The sequence below is a fragment of the Myiozetetes cayanensis genome, unplaced genomic scaffold, assembly GCF_022539395.1.
Source record: "Myiozetetes cayanensis isolate MyiCay16 unplaced genomic scaffold, myiCay2020 scf3, whole genome shotgun sequence".
NCBI classification, from domain to species: Eukaryota; Metazoa; Chordata; class Aves; order Passeriformes; family Tyrannidae; genus Myiozetetes; species Myiozetetes cayanensis.
The window spans coordinates 52,524,266-52,543,105 of record NW_026087521.1 but is presented as its reverse complement, the minus strand read 5'-3'; the positions used below and the strand labels follow the sequence as shown (position 1 = coordinate 52,543,105).

Below are 18,840 nucleotides of genomic sequence, written 5' to 3'. Positions count from 1 at the left end.
CTGTTTTCCTAAATTGCCCTGCACACTGCTGTGGTGACAACAGGACCCAGTTGTCAAACAAAACAGATGGTATTGTTTCCATGAGCAAGAGAGCATGGAACCAATTTTGCTGTGCATCAGTGCTGGCACACCTGTGCTGGCCCCATGCAAAGTGACAGGGTTTATTCCTTAGTGCCCAGCACTGCACAAGGGCACTTCTGGCACCTGCAGACCTGAGCTGGTGCCACAGCACCCAGACTACCCCAGGTGTCCATGCCTGGTACATCACCCAGGGTCCCTGCTGTGCTCCCCAACCCCTAGTGCTGAGCTCCCCATCCCATGGCCCACAACCAGTGCTACCTGAAAGACTCTCTGAAGATTGGCATAGCCACAGGAAATAAGATGCTTATACCTGAGTTATGCTAGAGCAAATGAGGGTGGGTGCTGGATTAGCTCTCCAGGCAGGGTGCAGCCAGCACATAGACTGGGGTGTAGGGTGAGGAGGCTGCCCTCCCAGCCCCAGCCTTGTAAATCCACCCTCCTTGTCCAACCCCACTGCCCCAGGCACCCGGGCTCTGCCTGCCATGGGCAGCGCACTGAAAGGGTTACAGAGCCAGGCACCCTTGAAGGAGAAGTTGCTGGACATCCTCTTGTTTTGTGCTTAGTTATCAAGATGCATCAGGTGACTTCCTCCTGGTCCCTTGGGGGCTGCAGGCCAGGAGAGGGTGACAGCCCGGCTGGGAAGGGAAGTGCTGTTGTGTTGCAAGACGTTTGTACTCACACTGAGGTCAGCGTTCAGCTGCTCACGTGGCCAGGCAGTATAAAGCTGGATGCGGGAGCCGGGCTGCCCAGCTCAGAGCTTCAGTGTCCCGGGAGCAGAAGGGAAGGAGGGAAGCACGAGCAACAGCAGGGAAGGGGAGGAGTGAAACGACGTGGAGAAACATGGAAACTTCCCAGACGCACGGCTCCGAAAGGTGAGAGCGGGACGGGAACGAGAGACAAATGTTTTGCCAGAAGAATATTGTGTTTCTCCCGTTGCTTTTAGGCATGCTGTTCCTGTTCCTGCTCTGCAGGGAATGGCATGCTGCTGCTTTCACCTCTGGATGGAGTTTGTTAGTCTTCCTCGACCGGGACAGCGTTTGGGAAGCTGGTGCTCCCTGGTTCCCATACGCAGCTCTCAGGAATGCTCTGCTCCGTTTTTTGTCATCCCAGGCTCCCCCTTTTTTCCTAGCGAGCTGAGATCCATTTTGCCAGAGGAGAGAGACAGCATTAATATCTGTTTTGGTGTTCTTTCCCAGCATGGCCAAGGACCTGTCAGAACTGTTGAAGGAAGCTACCAAGGAGGTGCATGAGCAGGCAGAGAACACACCATTCATGAAGAATTTCCAGAAGGGGCAGGTGTCACTCCATGAGTTTAAGGTACTTCACAGAAGCATTTGCCTGGGGATGGGATTTCCTCACCAGTTAGATCAGACAGGCTGAATGGGGACTAAAGGGGGGAGGATGGAAACAGTACAGCTAAGGAGAACAGGAACAGTACAGACTGTTTGGTATCAGCATCTCCTGTGCAAAACATGCTTTTCATCAAACTCCAGCACCCTAAGATCTTACTGGCTCTTCTTACAGAAGGCAGGGCAGGACTGTGCATATCAGGATGGGCAGCCAAACTGAAACAGGAGAAAAAAGACAAAGAGGTTGATGGGATTAGTGCAACTGCTTTTCTCTTTCTTCATAAATGCCTGCATGTTAATTATTGGCAATGGTGTTTAATAGAGATATAACTGTGCAGATACCTGAGCAGCCAAAATGACAAAATGACAAAAAGAGAGAGAATATTATATTTGCAACACTGTAGGCAGAGCTAGAAATAATGAGGGAATGGTGAGAAAGTGAAGATGTGGGATCAGCTCTGGCACTGAACTTTGCATTGTGATTTGAGTTATACCAGCGCTGAAATCATGAACAATAACTCAAAAGCAGACTGAGTTTGAGCAATCCAAGTCTGCTAACAGGCAGGAGCCTGTTGCTTCTTTCAAGATAAAAGAGAAACATTTCCACATATTAGCCTAACCTGGCTAGATACGATTCCTGGGATCTGAGCCATGTAACAAAGCTATGAGCAAAACCAAAGCAAACACCTGGGCAAGAAATTCCTGAGAGGCTATAGGATGTGACGCATGGGCTTGCAAATAACAGCTAGTGATCCAACCTCGGCTTAATTACGTTGTTGTTGAATTGTTTCTTGGCAAATAAATCCACAAGAGTAGGAAAAAGACTACTTATTTCTGACAGCTGACATTCAGAATACTTAGTCAAGCATAAATTTAATCTCAGGTGCTGACTCCCTGCTGTTAGAAATATGGCACTGGTTAGGCAGTGAACTTTGAGACAGGCTGGCAACAGTGTAAAAAGTCAGGCCTTCAGGAATACAGCTTAGTTTCTCAGAACAGTTTTATATGTTGTTGGGGAAGTGAGATAGAACATGGGTTTTAAAAATTAACGACTGTTTTCAAAAGCCACGTTTTTCATTAAACCACTACCTGCCTCTGAAAACAACCAGTTGACCTATATTTTTGCCTACTTTGTTAGGCAACGTTCCCATATTTTGTTTCTTTTCCAGTAAGCTGGGTAGCAGGTTATTGTTTAAAAACCTCTATTTTTGTTTACTCTCTTGGCAAACCTCTATGTCTGCCCTGCTACCTGACTCTCCAGATGGCGAATATTTGTTTCCACAACTAAGTCACTGCCCATGTGCTTATCAAGGTCCTATTTGCTGGCACAGTGGGGAAAAGTTGAAATGGCAACTCTATCCCTGCAGAGCTGACCGCTTTCTGAGAGAATAAACTGCTTTCCCTCCTGTGAGCAGCGTAATCCCCCCTACCCAAACCTGACTCACTTGTACTGCAATACCTTCATCTTTTACCCTTTGCTGCTGGCAAGGGATCCCAGTGTAAGGAAGGGGTGGTGTAGGTGTAACAGCCTCTGAAAACAGAATGCCTGGGGAAGGAAAGAACACAGCTAGATTGTCTTAGACCACGTGGAAAAGCTGGCAGATAGAAGAAAGTATCACATAAGCTGGGAAAAACAACAATAACAATGGTTTCAAAATAGAGGGGAGAACACAGGCTCACAGCGCTCCTTCACAAAGGCATCTTTCAGAGGCAGGCTGTGTTTCCAGCTCCCTTTTATCTTGTCTCCCTGGGACAACCCAGGAGGCAACCCCACTTGCATGCCTGAATGAGCAGAGTGGTGGTGCCTTGGTTCTTCCCAGGATGGTGGGATGCCAACAGGATGAATATGGTGAAAAATAAACAGTGTGTGTCATCATCTCACAAGGCCCCATGAAGGGAAGCCACATTTTGAAGCATTCAAATTTGAACAATGCACCAGAAAATGTACCTTTGGGAATACTCTCTCTATTGACTAAGGGAATGAGAGTAGACCAGGAATGATTAAACAGGGCTCAGTTTACATTACATCAAGCTGCAAGGTCTTTAACGTGAAGGCAAAGGCAGTGACTTTGAGAGCAAGTAAGACCAATATCTGCTAGAAAGGGCTTACCTGGTTGCTGCCTCAAGCAGAAGGGAAAGAGCTAAACAGTGGCCCCCTGCACCTTGCAACTCTGTTTTCCAAATGGGAAATCTGCAGCACCACATATGTGCATGACTCACATTGGGTGTGCCCATGAGTACCTTTTTTGTTAGTCGGATTTGTCCCACAAACTTGAAGGAGACAGACAGATGCACTTGGAGCTAATCCTCTTTCTTCTCTTTCAGCTGGTTACAGCATCCTTGTACTTCATCTACTCTGCTCTGGAGGAAGAGATTGAACGTAACAAGAACAATCCAGTTTATGCCCCTGTGTATTTTCCGGCGGAGCTGCACCGGAAAGCTGCCCTGGAGGAAGACCTGAAGTACTTCTATGGCAGCAACTGGAGGGAAGAGATCCCATGTCCCGAGGCTACTCGGAAATACGTTGAGAGGCTCCACTACGTAGGCAAGAACCACCCAGAGCTCCTGGTGGCCCATGCCTACACCCGGTATTTGGGAGACCTCTCTGGGGGGCAGGTGCTGAAAAAAATTGCCCAAAAGGCCCTCCAGCTGCCCAGCACCGGAGAAGGGCTGGCTTTTTTCACCTTTGATGGAGTCTCCAATGCCACCAAGTTCAAGCAGCTCTATCGCTCCCGCATGAATGCTCTCGAGATGGACTTTGCCACTAAGAAAAGAGTCCTGGAGGAGGCCAAGAAAGCATTCCTGCTAAATATACAGGTGAGTACACAACCATCCAGCCCTGCCAGCCCACACCCTCTCTCAAACAATAAAATAGCTAGAGGGGAAATGCATAGCCAGTATTTCTTCTGGGAGCTTATGAGAAGTTGTAAATTAGGGCAAGCTAATCAGAGCTCGATGGCCATGCTTTACTGGGAGCTGAGTAAAAGTATGGTCTCTGAAAAGCTCTTCTCCCTCCCTTAGTGTTTGAATCCAGCCTCTTCCATGTGCCAGTATCCAGATATGAATTAGGGCTGATACTGGGAGTAGGGATCACCACCTATCTGTCCCACCAATGTAGTGAAGTTACACAGGTCCTTTGTGGACACTGACCAGGCATACAGGTACCTTGCTTTCCTTCCCATCAGAAGATAGGCAATCACCTTATCCTTAGCTGAAAGCTTCAGAGAGAACCTGTAAAGCAAACAAGGAGCTTGAAAGACATGATTTGACCCCACAAACAGTTTATTTTCTATGCAAAATGTGTCAGGAGACTGGGACCGAAGGCTTGTGTCTTCCTCTAGTTCATAAAATGCCTGGGGAAGGGGCAAGGGGTCCAATGAAAGAAGAAGAGGAGGCCACATAATGAGACAGTGTTTCTTCTCAGGTGTTTGAGGCACTGCAGGAGCTGGTGTCTAGGGGCCAGGAGAATGGTCATCCTGTGCAGCCAAAGGCAGAACTGCTTCGCACAAGGAATGTCAACAAATCACATGAGCACGGTAAGACACTTCTAAGGGCAGGTGCTTAACATTGCTCCTTCATTTCCTTCAGCTCCCTTCCTCTGTTCTTGTTTGTAAAAGCCACTGAGAAATGAGCATGAGGTGCTTGTCCCATGCCTTCTCCAGCCATCAGCAGGTAGTGGAAGGAGAGGCACTGGTGTGTGCAAAGCTTCTTCTAGACATAACAGAGGGTGGCACGTGTGGGCTCTCCAGAAAGAGAAAAAGAGACTCCCCTCTCCGCCTCTTAGACTTGAATGAATGTAAGGTTCATTCACCACAGGGAAAGCTGTCCTTAAGTTCACAGAAGCAAAGGCCCAGCAGATCAGCTGTGGTTCTGTGATGCTCACAGAAGGTTCTTCCAGACACACAGTCCTATCCAACGGCCTGTCCCTTTGGATTAAATCTCCATCTGGTAATTTTCCTGCCTTCCAGAAGTATTTGCTGAAAACACTCCAGAGAGTGCGCTGGGTTTCTAGTGAGCATTGTTCTGGATGGTGAAATGTAATCAGCTTGTGAGGCTTATAACTGAGTGAGGAGCGAGCTCAGGTGTTTACAGAGCAGAGTGGTTTCCCTGATGACATATGAGTCAAATAAAAAAACCCTTATTATCTACCCATTCTGAAACTAAGAGGGAGATTTTTTCAGTGCACACTGGATTGAACCACAGTTTTCCCATGGCAAAGAATGAAAAGCAAACCTCATCTTGTGCATCTCCAGATAATGAACCTTAGAGCAACTTTTTTGAGAATGGCACTGAAAGTTCTCTGTTCTTTTCCCAGCACAGTCATAAAAGTAGAATTTCAAGAAAAGTTTGGTATTGAATGAGGAATCTCATCTTGAAATTGTACTGGGAAAATTGTCTGGAGTGCTGAGGACTATTTAAGGTTATTAGACACCTAATTAATTAATGAGAAGTAGGAGACAAAATGCCTTTTAAAATTTTGGCTCAAGTATTTGGCTGTTTTCTGCACACATCAGGAGTTTAATGGATCTGGGCAGTGCATTTATAAGCCTGTAAGGAGTCAAAGGAAGAGGCTGGTACTCACATTCAGGCAGAGAGGTTGTGAGCCCTTGTCAAGTGACTTGATGATCCCAGCAAGGTCTGCTCTGGCACAGTGGAGAGCAAGTGTGCCATGCCAGCACAACTTCTTGCCTCAACCTCTTCTCACTTGCCTTTATTTTCTTTTTATCTCTATTTGATCTAGGTCCAGCACACGGGAAAGAAAGTGAGAGGACAAACAGGAAAAACACAAACGTGACGCCCACCACTTCCCTGGTGCGGTGGGTCCTGGCGCTCAGCTTCCTAGCCATGACAGTGGCCGTGGGCTTATTTGCGATGTGAAAGAGCGGGATCTTCGCCTTGTCTCTGTGCCTTCCCTCGCCCTGAACTAATCCACCTTCCCCAGTCCTTTTTCGAGAAATTCCCCCTGACTGGGTACTGTGATCTTGGCTCTGCCACTAATACTAGGAGACTTTTCTCCCCAGAAATAAAAGAGAGTGCTGTTAAGGGGGTTCAGGCAAAGTCTCTCCTGTGCTTGGTGTGAGCTCTTCTCAGAGACTAACTTTATCACCAAAAACTAGAGTAGAAAAGGCTAAAAATGACAGCCAAGAATTGTCATTGCTTTATGGAGCGCCTACAAAAATCCTACAGGATCAGAAACACAGCTTCGACATCCGTCTTTCCTCAGAAATACAAAGGTCCTTGGAGCTCTGTTTGCTCAGTCTTTTTATACTAGTAGGTAATACTGTGATCACTTTCTGTGGAGCCACATGTCTCCCGTGGGTTACAGACTGTTTTATATGACACTAGTAGGTCTTTGTTAATTCTTTTTCCAATCATTCTTGGTTTTTGAAAAGCAGAAGATGGTTGTTGAAGATACAGTGTCATTGTTGTCTGGTTATATAATTTATACACACAATAAACTTCAAAGTAAAGTCTTCAGGCCTGGTGTTTCCTTTTATTAAAGCCTTACCCAGGGAGAAAGGAGGTGTCTTTCTTCCACCCGGTTTTCTGTCTTTTGGAGCTGCTGTCTCCACAGACATGACAATAGACGGAAGTGGGAGCTATCATCAGAGCCAGACTCTGCTCCCACTCAGTGCTAACAATAACCTGTTATAAGCTGGGGCAGGTTTCTTCAGCTCCTACAGACTGCTCTCTATTTCTAGAAATGGCACAAAATTCTGGGAGTCTACAAAGTATTTTTAAGGGGTGGAAGCAGTACATAAGAGCTGCTATTCTATTACAAACAAAAGGTGATGGGACCCTCAGCTGGTCAAAACCAGGACAGCTCCGTTACCAGACTGCCTTTATGAGAGCTTCAGCATGAATCAGAACAGCAAGTACATTTTCACCACCCAAAAACTAGATGCATCCTAGGTTTTCATTAAGGCAGCTAAATGGGAGACATGAGGATACCCTCACCTGAGTAACAAACCAATCCAGCTTACTCTCAGGACATGGCACACATAGAACATTGCTAAAGACACTCCAAACCACAGCACTGCCAGAGCAGACTATGCACACACCTTGCTTTCCCTGCCTGTTGCCGAGGCAGATCTGAAGGGACAGCTTTGTTGCCAGCCGTAGGCCCTATCTGCTTTGGAAGGCCTTCCTACGCAGGAGAGGCTGCAGTTCAGTGGTGGCCAGGTACTGAACAACAGTACCACCTGAGTACCACCTCAGAGTCCCTTCCTCTCTTTCCACCAGAAAGCCTCTGTGATCAGCATGTCTCCACGATGCTGCCTATTCAGTCCCTGTAAGCCACCCCAAACAGCCAGCCCAGATCATTATGTTCACTCAACCATGCTGAGGTAACTAAGATCCCAAACAGGCAAACAAATGCCCATGAGCTCAGAGACACACTAAACCACACTCAGCCCTTCTCCGCTGCCCAGAGGTCGTGACTGTGACCCCAAAGTTAGGAAATATGGATTCCTACTGACGCTATCCCCTGCCTGCTCATGGCAGGAGAAAAGACGGTCCTTTGGGTATCTCACAGCCACTGTATGATCACACATTGAAGGACTCCAGACTGAGCCTAAGACCCTCAGAGGTGAAGAATGAAGCTTTTCTTGTACTCGTCTATGATCTTTATGAATACATCTGGTTTCCCTGTAACAACGAGACGGTCTTTATTTGAAACCTCCCTTGCAATGCCCCACGATTCTCAGCTTCCTCATCATTTAGGATGTGCACCACCAGGTGTTTGAAGGGCCAAAATGCGCACCACTGCCCTGCCGGCCTTCTCCACAAACTCACTACTAGTCAGGAGAAAGGCACTCCGGAGGTGCCCTGCAGGGACAGGCCCGAGCTGCCCCAGGAGCCTACAGCCACAATTAATTCACTTTATTCCCGGGGCCCCCGGCGCGCTCCTCTCGCCCGCAATGGTTTCGCCTGCTCCCCCTCCGCCACAATAGTCCCGCCCCCCCGCCATTTCACCTCTCCCCGCCCCTCGCTCACCGATTTCGCGCCAAACCGCTCGGGGCGGAGCGTCCCAGCCAATCAGCGGCGGCGGCGGGGCCGCGCGCCCCCTCGTGGGGCGGGGCGGGAGGGAGGCCGGGGCCAATCGGCGGCGGCGCGCGGCGGGCGGGCCAATCGGAGCGCGCGGCGGCGGCGCGCGCCTTGCAGCCGTTCGGTTTCCGCCGCGCGCCGGTTTTGCCGCGAAAAAGTTGTTGTCGGGTTCGTGAGGGCGGCGAGGTGCGGGACGGGAACGGAACGGAACGGGACGGAACGGGGTGGGGAACGGAACGGGAACGGGGGGGAACAGGAACGTGGGAGTGGGGAACGGAACGGGGACAGGAACGGGAACGGGGTGGAGGAACAGGGACGGGAACAGGGTGGGGAACGGGAACGGAACGGGGGGGAACGGGAACGAACGGTGGGGAACAGGAACGGGGTACTGCGTGCGTGTGTTGCAGCCCGGGAGGGGAAATCCCGCGGGCCCCTTGGCGCGGGAGGCGCGGAGGGCGGTCGGGGCTGACCGAGTGCTCTCGCCCCCGCAGCGCACCAGCCGTCGCGATGTCCGGCTTCGACGACCCCGGCATTTACTACAGCGACAGCTTTGGGGGAGATGCGTCCGTGGACGAGGGGCAGGTTCGGAAGTCGCAGCTGCAGAAGCGGTTCAAGGAGTTCCTGCGGCAGTACCGGGTGGGCACGGACCGGACGGGCTTCACCTTCAAATACAGGTGCTGCTGTGGCCCCTTTTTCTCCTTCTGAGCTTTACCCACCGCTCTTTGCATGTCTAGTCTGCTCTTAATCTCCCTCCTGCAGTGCACACCCCAGATACATGGTAGCACGTCCCAGCTTCTCTCTTCTGGTAGGCCAGAAAGCCAAGCCATAAACCCTGCTCATTGTCAGTGTAAGAGATGTTGTTGTTCCTACAGAACCTGATAGAAAAATGTAGGTCTGATGTTCTCACAAAGTTTTAGGCAGCCACCCCGTGGCAGAGGTAGCAATAGAGGGATCTGCACTGCCTGGCTTGCACTTCTGGAATTCAAGATCTGTCTTCGAGTTCTGACACTTTCTGGTCTGGAGTTTTGTCTGCACCCACTAAAATCAGTACAGCACTGTTCACATGTGCCTTCCAAGTCTATGAAGTTCTCTTGGACATCCTTTTTCCTATACAGCTTGGAGACACAACTGTGAGAGAACATGGAAATGTATCATAATCAAGGACTAGAACTGTCTCTTACCTCTAAATTTCACAGACACTGTCTTTTTTAATAAGAACGGTGCTTGCTCTGCTATTACTTCCTTTGTTTTAAACCACATCTTAGGTAAAATAGTTATTATCCTATGTAGAAGTTTTCTAATTGCTTATCTGGTTATGTAACTCATAAGTGCATTGTCACTGCAAGCACTGGTGTCACCTGGCCTTATGTCACATTTCAAAGTGGATTTGGGTGCAAGATTTGCTCAGGTCCCTCTGCTCTTCTCTTTTGGCACTCCTAATTTTTCCTGTTTGCTTTCCAAACCAAGGACCCCCTGCAGAACCTGCCTTCTCTGATCCCTGCTTTTTATAAGGTTACTGTGGGAGACTGGTGCTTTCTGCCCTGCAAAGCTTTACCACTTCCTGCCTTCCAGGGATGAGCTCAAGCGGCACTATAACCTGAGTCAGTACTGGGTGGAGGTGGAGATGGAAGACTTGGCCAGCTTTGATGAAGATCTCGCTGACTATCTGTACAAGCAACCAGCGGAGCACCTGCAGCTGGTAAGGATGGAGGAGGTCGGCACTGACACCGCCACACCTTGAGAGCAGCCCTGACATGATCCTGTAATGTACCCATTAATAACCTCGTTGTTACCTTTCTAGTTGGAAGAAGCAGCAAAAGAAGTCGCAGATGAGGTCACTCGCCCTCGTCCTTCAGGGGAGGAAGCTCTGCAAGACATCCAGGTGATGCTGAGATCGGATGCCAATGCAGCCACCATCCGCAGCCTGAAGGTGAGTGGCAGGATTTGCATTTGTGTGGGTGATTGTAGGGGAGCCTTTGGTACTTCATCACACAGCTCAGGACATGGATTGCACATTAATTTACTAATTTAAAGCAGCAGTACTCTGCAACTGAAATCTGATTGCAAAGGACTGTTATTGCTGGTTTCTGCTGCTGGGGCATTATTGCTGTTAGTGATGTTCTGCATGGAGTGTTCTGTCCTCTCCTCTCATGCTTTTAAATCAGCATGGCTTAAGTCATGTTACGTTACTATGGAAGAGTGAAGGAGTGACGTTGTGCAGGCTTTTTTATTGTGGTTCCTTAGTCCTGTGAAAGTGAGAAGTGAAGCTAAGAAAGAACTGTGTTTCTTTACTTTAGTTTCTCATCCGTCCTCCATCAATGGCTTTCTAACCTTCCCTTCACCTTTTCCCTTTCAGTCTGACCAGATGTCCCACCTCGTGAAGATCCCTGGGATTGTAATTGCAGCAACCCCCGTGAGGGCCAAAGCTACCAGGATCACCATCCAGTGCCGCAGCTGCCGCAACACCATCACCAACATTGCGGTGCGCCCGGGCCTGGAGGGCTATGCTCTCCCCAGGAAGTGCAACACGTAAGGACTGACAAAGGGGTGGTGCATTTGGCAGGCTGGTGGGGGTAGAAGGGCTGCGTTCCCTCCTCCTAATCGCCCTCCATCTCACATGCTGCAGAGTCAGCTCTCTGTTGCACAAGGCAGAAGCATCTTCACTGCTCTCTGCATCCACCCTTCGTGCTCCCCCTGTGTCTGCATGTAGTGTTGAGTGACCGTATCCAGGGAGTTCTTTTTATCCCTAGGGTGTTTTGCTTTTGTACCTAAAGATTCGTTCCTGTCTCCAGCTGTGCCATGATGCTGTGTGAAGCTGCTGTCCTGATCTCCTATTAAGTTCTTTCCCGAACAAACTTCTCGCTTCCATATTCCCCCTCCTGAGGGGCCTGTTTTGTCTTACCTCCTTAAGGGTCCTTTGCTGCTAACCTTTTTATCCTGCTTTACAGCTCTTGGTGCCTGTGCAAACCACGAGCATTAGGCTGCCACTGTGCTGCAGCTCTTGAGCCAACCAGTCCTGGTGGGTTGGGTCTTCAGGCTCATACCTGCCAGTATTTATTTTCTGCATCTTAACTCTACTGCAGCTTGAGAGGTGTTTGGGATTGCTCCTGCATGTAATCTGTGCAGCACCTCACTCCTGATCCCTGACTGCATGAGTGCATCTCACCCTCATGTTACCCTTCCCAGAAGCCCTGCACGGAGTCAGGCATCTGTAGTGCCGTTCTGAGACGGCAGCAGGATGTGGAGGTGCTCTGTGTCTTGGAGAGCTTGTAGTCTAGCAAGGCAGATATGTCTCGAGAGACTGGGAGGTGGATGTCAGCCTTGTCACGTTGCTAATTGCTTTCTCACCAGAAACCACTTAACATTTGCTTCATGTATGAGGTTATAAAGAGAAATGCCCTGCCATGTCACTGAGCCTGTACTGTTACCTTCTGTGTAATTAATGAATTACCTTCCTCCCTGCTTCTAATCTGGCAAGGGAGAGGAGGGAGGCAGGGAGAGTGCTCAAACAAGTATCACTCTGCCTCTGGCTTGTTCTCATGCACACTTTTGGCAGCTGTTAAAGACAAGGCAGAGGGCTTGGTGAGCCTTTGGTCTGACCCTGTGTGTCTGCCCTTACCTGTTGATGGGGCACTGTCACTGCTGTCCCCTCCACAGATGGGCTCTAAGGGGTGGCTCTTGAGTGCTAACAGCCTTCCCTGATTGATCTCTCTGCACAGGGAACAAGCTGGCCGCCCAAGGTGTCCGCTGGACCCCTATTTCATCATGCCAGATAAGTGCAAGTGTGTGGACTTCCAGGTCCTGAAGCTACAGGAGTCCCCGGACGCTGTGCCGCACGGGGAGATGCCCCGGCACTTGCAGCTGTACTGTGACAGGTACTGGCACAGCCTCCCCACCCTGATCCTGCTGGATGTTGCTGGTGCCATCCTTTCCCCTGCTACCATCCTCTGCTTTCTCCTTTCTCCTCTTAGGTACCTATGTGACAAAGTTGTCCCAGGGAACAGAGTCACTATCATGGGGATCTACTCCATCAAGAAATCTGCCCAGAGCAAGGATAAGAGACGTGACAACGTTGGGGTGGGCATTCGAAGCGCTTACATCCGTGTGGTGGGCATCCAGGTGGACGTAGAGGGATCAGGTGAGGGCTGCTTTTGGTGCACGTTTTTTCTGTTTGGGTAGCCTGGTATTGGGAGACACGCCCCCTTCCTGAATAAGGTGATCCCTCTGCAAGGACTGTATGAAATCACAGCCTTGGTCCTTCTCTACTGCTTATATAGCAGAATGTTCAGGCCATTGCAGGGCTCTGACTTGCCCTGGATGTTTTAGTTGTGTCCTGTAGGACTTTCTCTCAGTAATATTAACTGAGGAGGTTTCAGCCTGAGTCCTCCAGGGTATTTAAGTGCTTTTGTCTTATTGATCGTAGTGGAAATCTGCTAAGCCATCCCTGAGGATCCGGGCTGAAGTCCATCGTTCAAATTGAGCTATGTATTTAAAACATGGTCCTGACTATAATTCTCCCTCTGGTTCCTGCAGAGCTGCTTTGCCCAAGATCCTTGCTTTTTCTTGACAGGCTGTAAGAACACAGCCTGTCTTTCTTGGTTAGCAGATGCTTGCCCTCTCCACCCTTCCCACCTGCTTTTGGCAGCACTTGGCATGATCATGAAGGAAGGGTTTTGGTGGTAGCAGGTGTGGGGGGGAGTGATGTAATTTACTTTAAAACATCCACTCTTGCATCATTCTCCTCATCATTATACAGGGCATAGCTTTGCTGGCTCGGTGACCCCTCAGGAAGAGGAGGAACTTCGTCGCCTCACTGCCATGCCCAACATCTACGAGACCATTGCCAAGAGCATCGCGCCCTCCATCTATGGCAGCACTGACATCAAGAAGGCCATCGCCTGCCTCTTATTTGGAGGCTCTCGCAAGAGGTGGGGAAAAGTCAGCCTGGTGGAAGAGAGTGCTGGCAGGGATGTCATTGATGGCACAGAGCACTCATACAGTCTCCTGGCAGTGCTGCCAGCTGCCTGCCACTTGTCAGCAGTGCTTAGTTGCCAGAATTAAGGCTCACCATCTCTCCTCCCTCTCTTCTTCCCACTCTGTCACTCCAGGCTCCCGGATGGGTTGACCCGCAGGGGGGATATCAACTTGCTGATGCTGGGTGACCCTGGCACGGCCAAATCCCAACTGCTGAAGTTTGTTGAGAAGTGTTCGCCCATTGGGGTAGGTGGTTTGAGGTGCCCGCTTGTAGCGCACTTCTTTTGTCCTTTCTGCTCCTTGTGTAGCACCAAAGACCAGACTGTGGTCACAGCAGACGTGTCGCTGCATCCATAGGTAGACTTGCTGGCAGAGGTGTGAACTGGTGCTAGCTTGGAAGAGATGGGGAATAAGGGAGGGAAAGGGAAACAGGTAATGCCTTTCATTATATGCTATGAACCAGGCTGTTTGCAGATGTCCAGAGATGTGACTGGTGCTGCTGTTTATTGTTGAGACTTGATCAGCAGAGGGGCTGGCTGGTCAGGACAAATTAAGCTGACTGCATCTCAGGCACGGACCTCCAGCCTTAGCCCAGGCATAGAATTATACTTTCAACTGTGGTTTTTTGTCTCTATTAAACTCAGCCTCTGACTGCATTGTTCCCTCCATGGGAAAACAAAGCTAACGTAGCAGCCCATCAAACAATGAATCACTCCCTGTTCTGTACTTAATGTCTGTATTTGTGTGTCTGCACACCCTCGGGTGCGTCACAGTTGTTTAGTCCGAGGCTTGGGACGAGGCAATAGTCTTGCTCTTTACCCAGCACCTCTGCATGTGCTGAGGGCTTTTCATGGAGGTTCTTCTGTTTCCTCCAGCAGCTCCAGGTTTTGCAGTGCCAGGGCTGCTTTGTCTTTCAGCTGGAGCACTGGGCTCCTGGATGCTGTAGCAACTGATGTGCTGTCCCTTTCCTTGCCCCACATGCCACTAGGTGTACACCTCGGGAAAAGGCAGCAGTGCTGCCGGATTGACGGCCTCAGTGGTCCGCGACCCTTCCTCTAGGAATTTCTTCATGGAGGGAGGAGCCATGGTGCTGGCAGACGGAGGAGTGGTGTGCATTGATGAGTTCGACAAGGTACCCATGGAGCTGCCTGTGAAGGAGTGGGGAATACAACCCTTGGGGATGCCAGCTTCTCCCAGGAGAGCCCAGAGGTGCAGCAGAAAGGCAACTCTCCTGAGAGTGCCTCACTTCCTTTTGGGGGAGGTCAGGGGGATGGGGCTGCAGGGGAATTTGCTTGCATCCTGCACTCTTGGGCAGAGGTCCTCACAGAGCTTTATTGGGGGTCACACATGTAGCTGAGGTCTGGCAGAGGTGACTGATGGTGACTTCTTTTCCCCTTGTCTGGTTTCTCCCACCTGGGATGAGAAGATGCGGGAGGATGACCGCGTGGCCATCCATGAGGCGATGGAGCAGCAGACCATCTCCATTGCAAAGGTGAGCTGTGGATGCATGTTGTCCAGGGCTGTGAGCCTGGGACCCCAGCAACCAGTGGTCATGCATCTTTTGCCAGAATTGCCCGTTTTAGAGTCCGGGCAAGCAGTATTGATGGTTGCTGGTTTCTCTGATGTGAGACCAGTCAGCCCTGCTTGCATGCTCTGGGTTGTCTTCTTGTGGGCAGACTGAACTTCAGCAGGACTGAAACAAGCTCCCTCTGCTATGCCAGTCCTTTGCTCCTCTTGATTTATTAGTTCTGCTGATGTCCCTATGTCACAGCCTGATGTCACTTCTTTTTCTTCCTTCCCACTGCTCTTCACCCCCTCAGAAGATCTGCAGAAACCGTCTGACATCCTGGTACCAGCTCCTTTCTCAAGTCAGAGTTTCTCTTCGTTTCTGCTGCTTAATGTTTTTCTGTAGCACCTCTGCTGCCTCCTGATTGCTCTGGCTTGCCCCTTAGTTGTTCAGTCTCTGGAAAGAGCACCCACCATGGCTTTAGCTTGCTGGTTGCTGTCATGCTGCTACCTGCAAACCCATGCTTTGTGCCAGAGCTGTCCAGGAGGACTCAACCCTGGCTGAGGACCCAGCTTCTGGCTCAGATCGCAAACTTGTGTTGGGGTCTTGTGTTTCTGTGCCCTTGACTTGAGGTTTTCAGTGAAATCACTCAGTTCTTAAGTCTCAGCTGAAGCCAGTCCTCCTCCAGAAGGACATGGGTCCAGTCCCCCATAGCTCCTGTGCTGAACCCTCTCCAACGTGGAACCCTTAAAGAGCAGTGGGGTACTACTTAAGGAGGTTTATTTATATGCAAGTGATTGAGGATGAGTCCTTGCAAACCACTCTGGACCTTTCGCTATGAGTTAATGTCTGCCCTCCTACGATGTGACACCATCCGTTTCACCTTCCCCCCACAGGCAGGAATCACAACCACACTCAACTCCCGCTGCTCAGTGCTGGCAGCTGCCAACTCCGTCTTTGGGCGCTGGGATGAGACCAAGGGCGAGGAGAACATTGATTTTATGCCCACCATCCTGTCCCGATTTGACATGATCTTCATCGTCAAGGACGAACACAATGAGGAGCGAGACATGGTGGGTTGAGGCATGTGGGTGCAGCTGCGACTCCTGGTGCCCCGTTTTTTGGGAGGAGGAGGAGGAGACAGGGAGGTTCCTGCTGCCTGACTGCCTTCTGCTCTCCTAGACACTGGCCAAGCACGTGATGTCCTTACACGTGAGTGCCTTGACGCAGACCCAGGCTGTGGAGGGTGAGATCGAGCTGAACAAGCTGAAGAAGCTCATCTCCTTCTGTCGGACGTGAGTGAGAGACATGACGTTTTAGCAGCACCTGGGTTGCACGGTGGGAGGCAGTGGTGAGAAGCAAACCATGCTGTGCTCTCTCTGAGTGACCCTTTTAAAACTCCTGCATTGGAAAAAGGGATACCAGAGGAGCTGGCGATGGTGCCACAGCATGGTCCAAGGGAGTGAGGGGTGCCCAGGGATGTCCCTGCCCCGGGGACTCTCACCAGTGGCACTGCCTCCAGCTCCTGTCTCCCCTTGCAGGAAGTGTGGCCCTCGGCTGTCGGCAGCAGCAGCAGAGAAGCTGAAGAATCGCTACATCCTGATGCGGACTGGCACTCGCCAGCACGAGCAGGAGAGTGACCGCCGCTCCAGCATCCCCATCACCATCCGGTAGGCAACACCCCCTCCTCACTGCACCACAGCCTTTGGGATTGGGGTGGCATTACTGGTGTAGCCCAGGAAGGATGTTAGTGGGGTGCTCGGGCTTGGGGGGAGCCCTGTGTGAACAAGGCAACACTGAAGATGCTGCAGGGGAAGGCAGGAGGTGCCTGCAGTGGGGTAGCTGGGGATGAAAGGGGTTGGGGGGATGGAGAAAGACCTAAGAGCTGCAGTAGAAAACAGGGAGCATCTCCTTTGGCTGCAGGCAGCTGGAGGCCATCGTGCGCATTGCCGAGTCCTTGGCGAAGATGAAGCTGCAGCCCTTCGCCACTGAGGTGGATGTTGAGGAGGCCTTACGGCTCTTCCACGTGTCCACACTTGATGCTGCCATGTCAGGCAACCTGGCAGGTGAGGAGGAGATGCTCTGTGCTGAGGGTTGGAGAGACACGCTGGGCCTGGCTGCTCAGGGCAAGGAGAGACAAGCTCCCCTCCCAGGATCTGGCTGTCAGGGGCAGGTGCTGAACCTCCTCCCTGAGCAGAGGCAAAGCAGTGCTTGTGGCAGCAAGGGGTTACCATGGCTGTGGGGCTGTGCCTCACAGGGAGAGCAATGGCAAATGACACTGAGGGTCTCCACCCATGCTGGTCAGGGGAGGGATGGTGTTTCCCCTTGTGGTCCCAAGAGCAGAGTCTGGTGCTGGAGGTGATTCCCAGACCTATTAGTCCTCTAACATCTTTCCCCATGGTGGTGAAGACAATATTTCCTTGGGTACCAGCCTGGCATTAAGGTTTGGAAAAAAGCTCCAGCAGTCAGTTTTACATTCAGCTGTGTGGAGCTGCACAACCTTTGATGGTGGAGTTGCTCATGGGTTCCCTAAAGTCTCTGAGATGTGCAGGTGTGGTGGGAGACACAGGAGATGGGCACTCTGGCTTTGAGAGTGACATGGGTGGCACGAGACCTCACCCAGCCTCTCCCTCCAGGGGCAGAAGGCTTCACAACACAGGAGGACCAAGAGATTCTGTCCCGCATTGAGAAGCAGCTCAAGCGCCGCTTTGCCATTGGCTCTCAGGTGTCGGAGCACAGCATCGTCCAGGACTTCATGCGGCAGGTGGGTCAGGGACCCCATGGAGGGTTGTTCTGTGAAACCAGGGACCCCAAGCTGCTGCTGGGGTCTGAAACCTATTCCTCAAAGAGGTGACTGAAGAGCCTTTTGGTCATACCTGCCTTTGAAGTTGTTTGTAGAAATGGTGTGCAGTGTGATTGCAGCATTTAAGGGGATTTGATCTGCAAAAGCTCTGAGGTTTGTGGCTGGTTTGGGTAGTTTGGGGTCCTACCCTTGAAAGCAGCATAATGTGATTTATGAGACTAGCTGCAGTCAGACCTGAAACAGTGAAAGGGGAAGGGAGTATCAGCATCTGATGCTACTGGTGTCCCTCTCTCTGGAGGGGTATAGTTGGGCTTTAGCAAAGGTTGCAGGTTCCTGCTGAGCTCCAGTCAGCTGTTCCACAGTGGCTCATCTTCCCCTGCTCTTCCCTTTTGCAGAAATATCCAGAACATGCCATCTACAAGGTGCTGCAGCTGATGATGCGGAGAGGGGAGATCCAGCACCGTATGCAGCGCAAAGTCCTCTACCGCATTAAGTGACCTCCCTGTGCCACCCTCCAGGAGGGAACCAATGCTACTTGACACCTGCCCACGTACAGGCAGTGCCCAAGAGGGTCACAAGCTGCTCTTGGAAGAGGCTTTCCCCTGGGGACCCAAACAGCCCACGGCCTCCCTCTTGAACCAGGGTTTGGGGTGGTCAGGGTTTCCCTTGTGTGCTCTGTCGCTGTGTCACATCAGTGTTTCTTTGAACTCCAAAAGCTTTTAGTTTGTGTTAAAATAAAAACTGATATTGGTAGCTCAGGATCTTTGGCCCTGAGGGGCAGAGGGGATGTATGCCCTTGCTCCTTTGGAGGTGGTGCAGGATTTTGGTTTGAAAGCTATGCCTTGTGCTTGCCCTGTGTTATGCACTTGCCCCTAGTCAGGACACAGCCCCATGGGTAGCACCAGTAGCGCTGAAGGCAGAAATTTGTTTCTCACTCAGGGTTTAATCGTCTGTTAAGGCATAAATCCTGTTGGCATAGGCTGTCCTGTTGGGCTCAGAACTGCAGGAGGCACTTTACCCAGTCCCTGAGTGCAGTCTGATGCTTTCTGCTAGCAGTAGCAAAGGAAACAGCCTGCTGT

General features: G+C 50.8%; 2 protein-coding genes across 3 annotated transcripts; both read left to right on the top strand.

The window, feature by feature from the left end:
* The first annotated feature begins 836 nt into the window (after nucleotides 1-836).
* HMOX1 (heme oxygenase 1) lies at nucleotides 837-6,904 on the top strand. The gene is made up of 5 exons (XM_050324924.1): nucleotides 837-953; nucleotides 1,278-1,398; nucleotides 3,756-4,247; nucleotides 4,855-4,966; nucleotides 6,172-6,904. The coding sequence occupies exons 1-5, from the start codon at nucleotides 922-924 to the stop codon at nucleotides 6,306-6,308; spliced, it is 894 nt and encodes a 297-aa protein (XP_050180881.1). The 5' UTR covers nucleotides 837-921; the 3' UTR covers nucleotides 6,309-6,904.
* Nucleotides 6,905-8,956: 2,052 nt separating this feature from the next.
* On the top strand, nucleotides 8,957-18,514 carry MCM5 (minichromosome maintenance complex component 5). 2 transcript variants are annotated; one of them, XM_050324122.1, is made up of 17 exons: nucleotides 8,974-9,151; nucleotides 10,050-10,176; nucleotides 10,279-10,407; nucleotides 10,834-11,006; nucleotides 12,197-12,352; nucleotides 12,449-12,615; nucleotides 13,234-13,405; nucleotides 13,586-13,697; nucleotides 14,440-14,583; nucleotides 14,878-14,943; nucleotides 15,272-15,319; nucleotides 15,855-16,031; nucleotides 16,141-16,253; nucleotides 16,500-16,628; nucleotides 16,882-17,024; nucleotides 17,595-17,722; nucleotides 18,157-18,514. In XM_050324122.1, the coding sequence occupies exons 1-17, from the start codon at nucleotides 8,985-8,987 to the stop codon at nucleotides 18,256-18,258; spliced, it is 2,253 nt and encodes a 750-aa protein (XP_050180079.1). In that variant the 5' UTR covers nucleotides 8,974-8,984; the 3' UTR covers nucleotides 18,259-18,514. The 2 variants fall into 2 exon arrangements, with proteins under 2 accessions (XP_050180080.1, XP_050180079.1); XM_050324123.1 differs by lacking the exon at nucleotides 15,272-15,319 and having other exon boundaries at nucleotides 8,957-9,151.
* The last annotated feature ends 326 nt before the right edge of the window (nucleotides 18,515-18,840 follow it).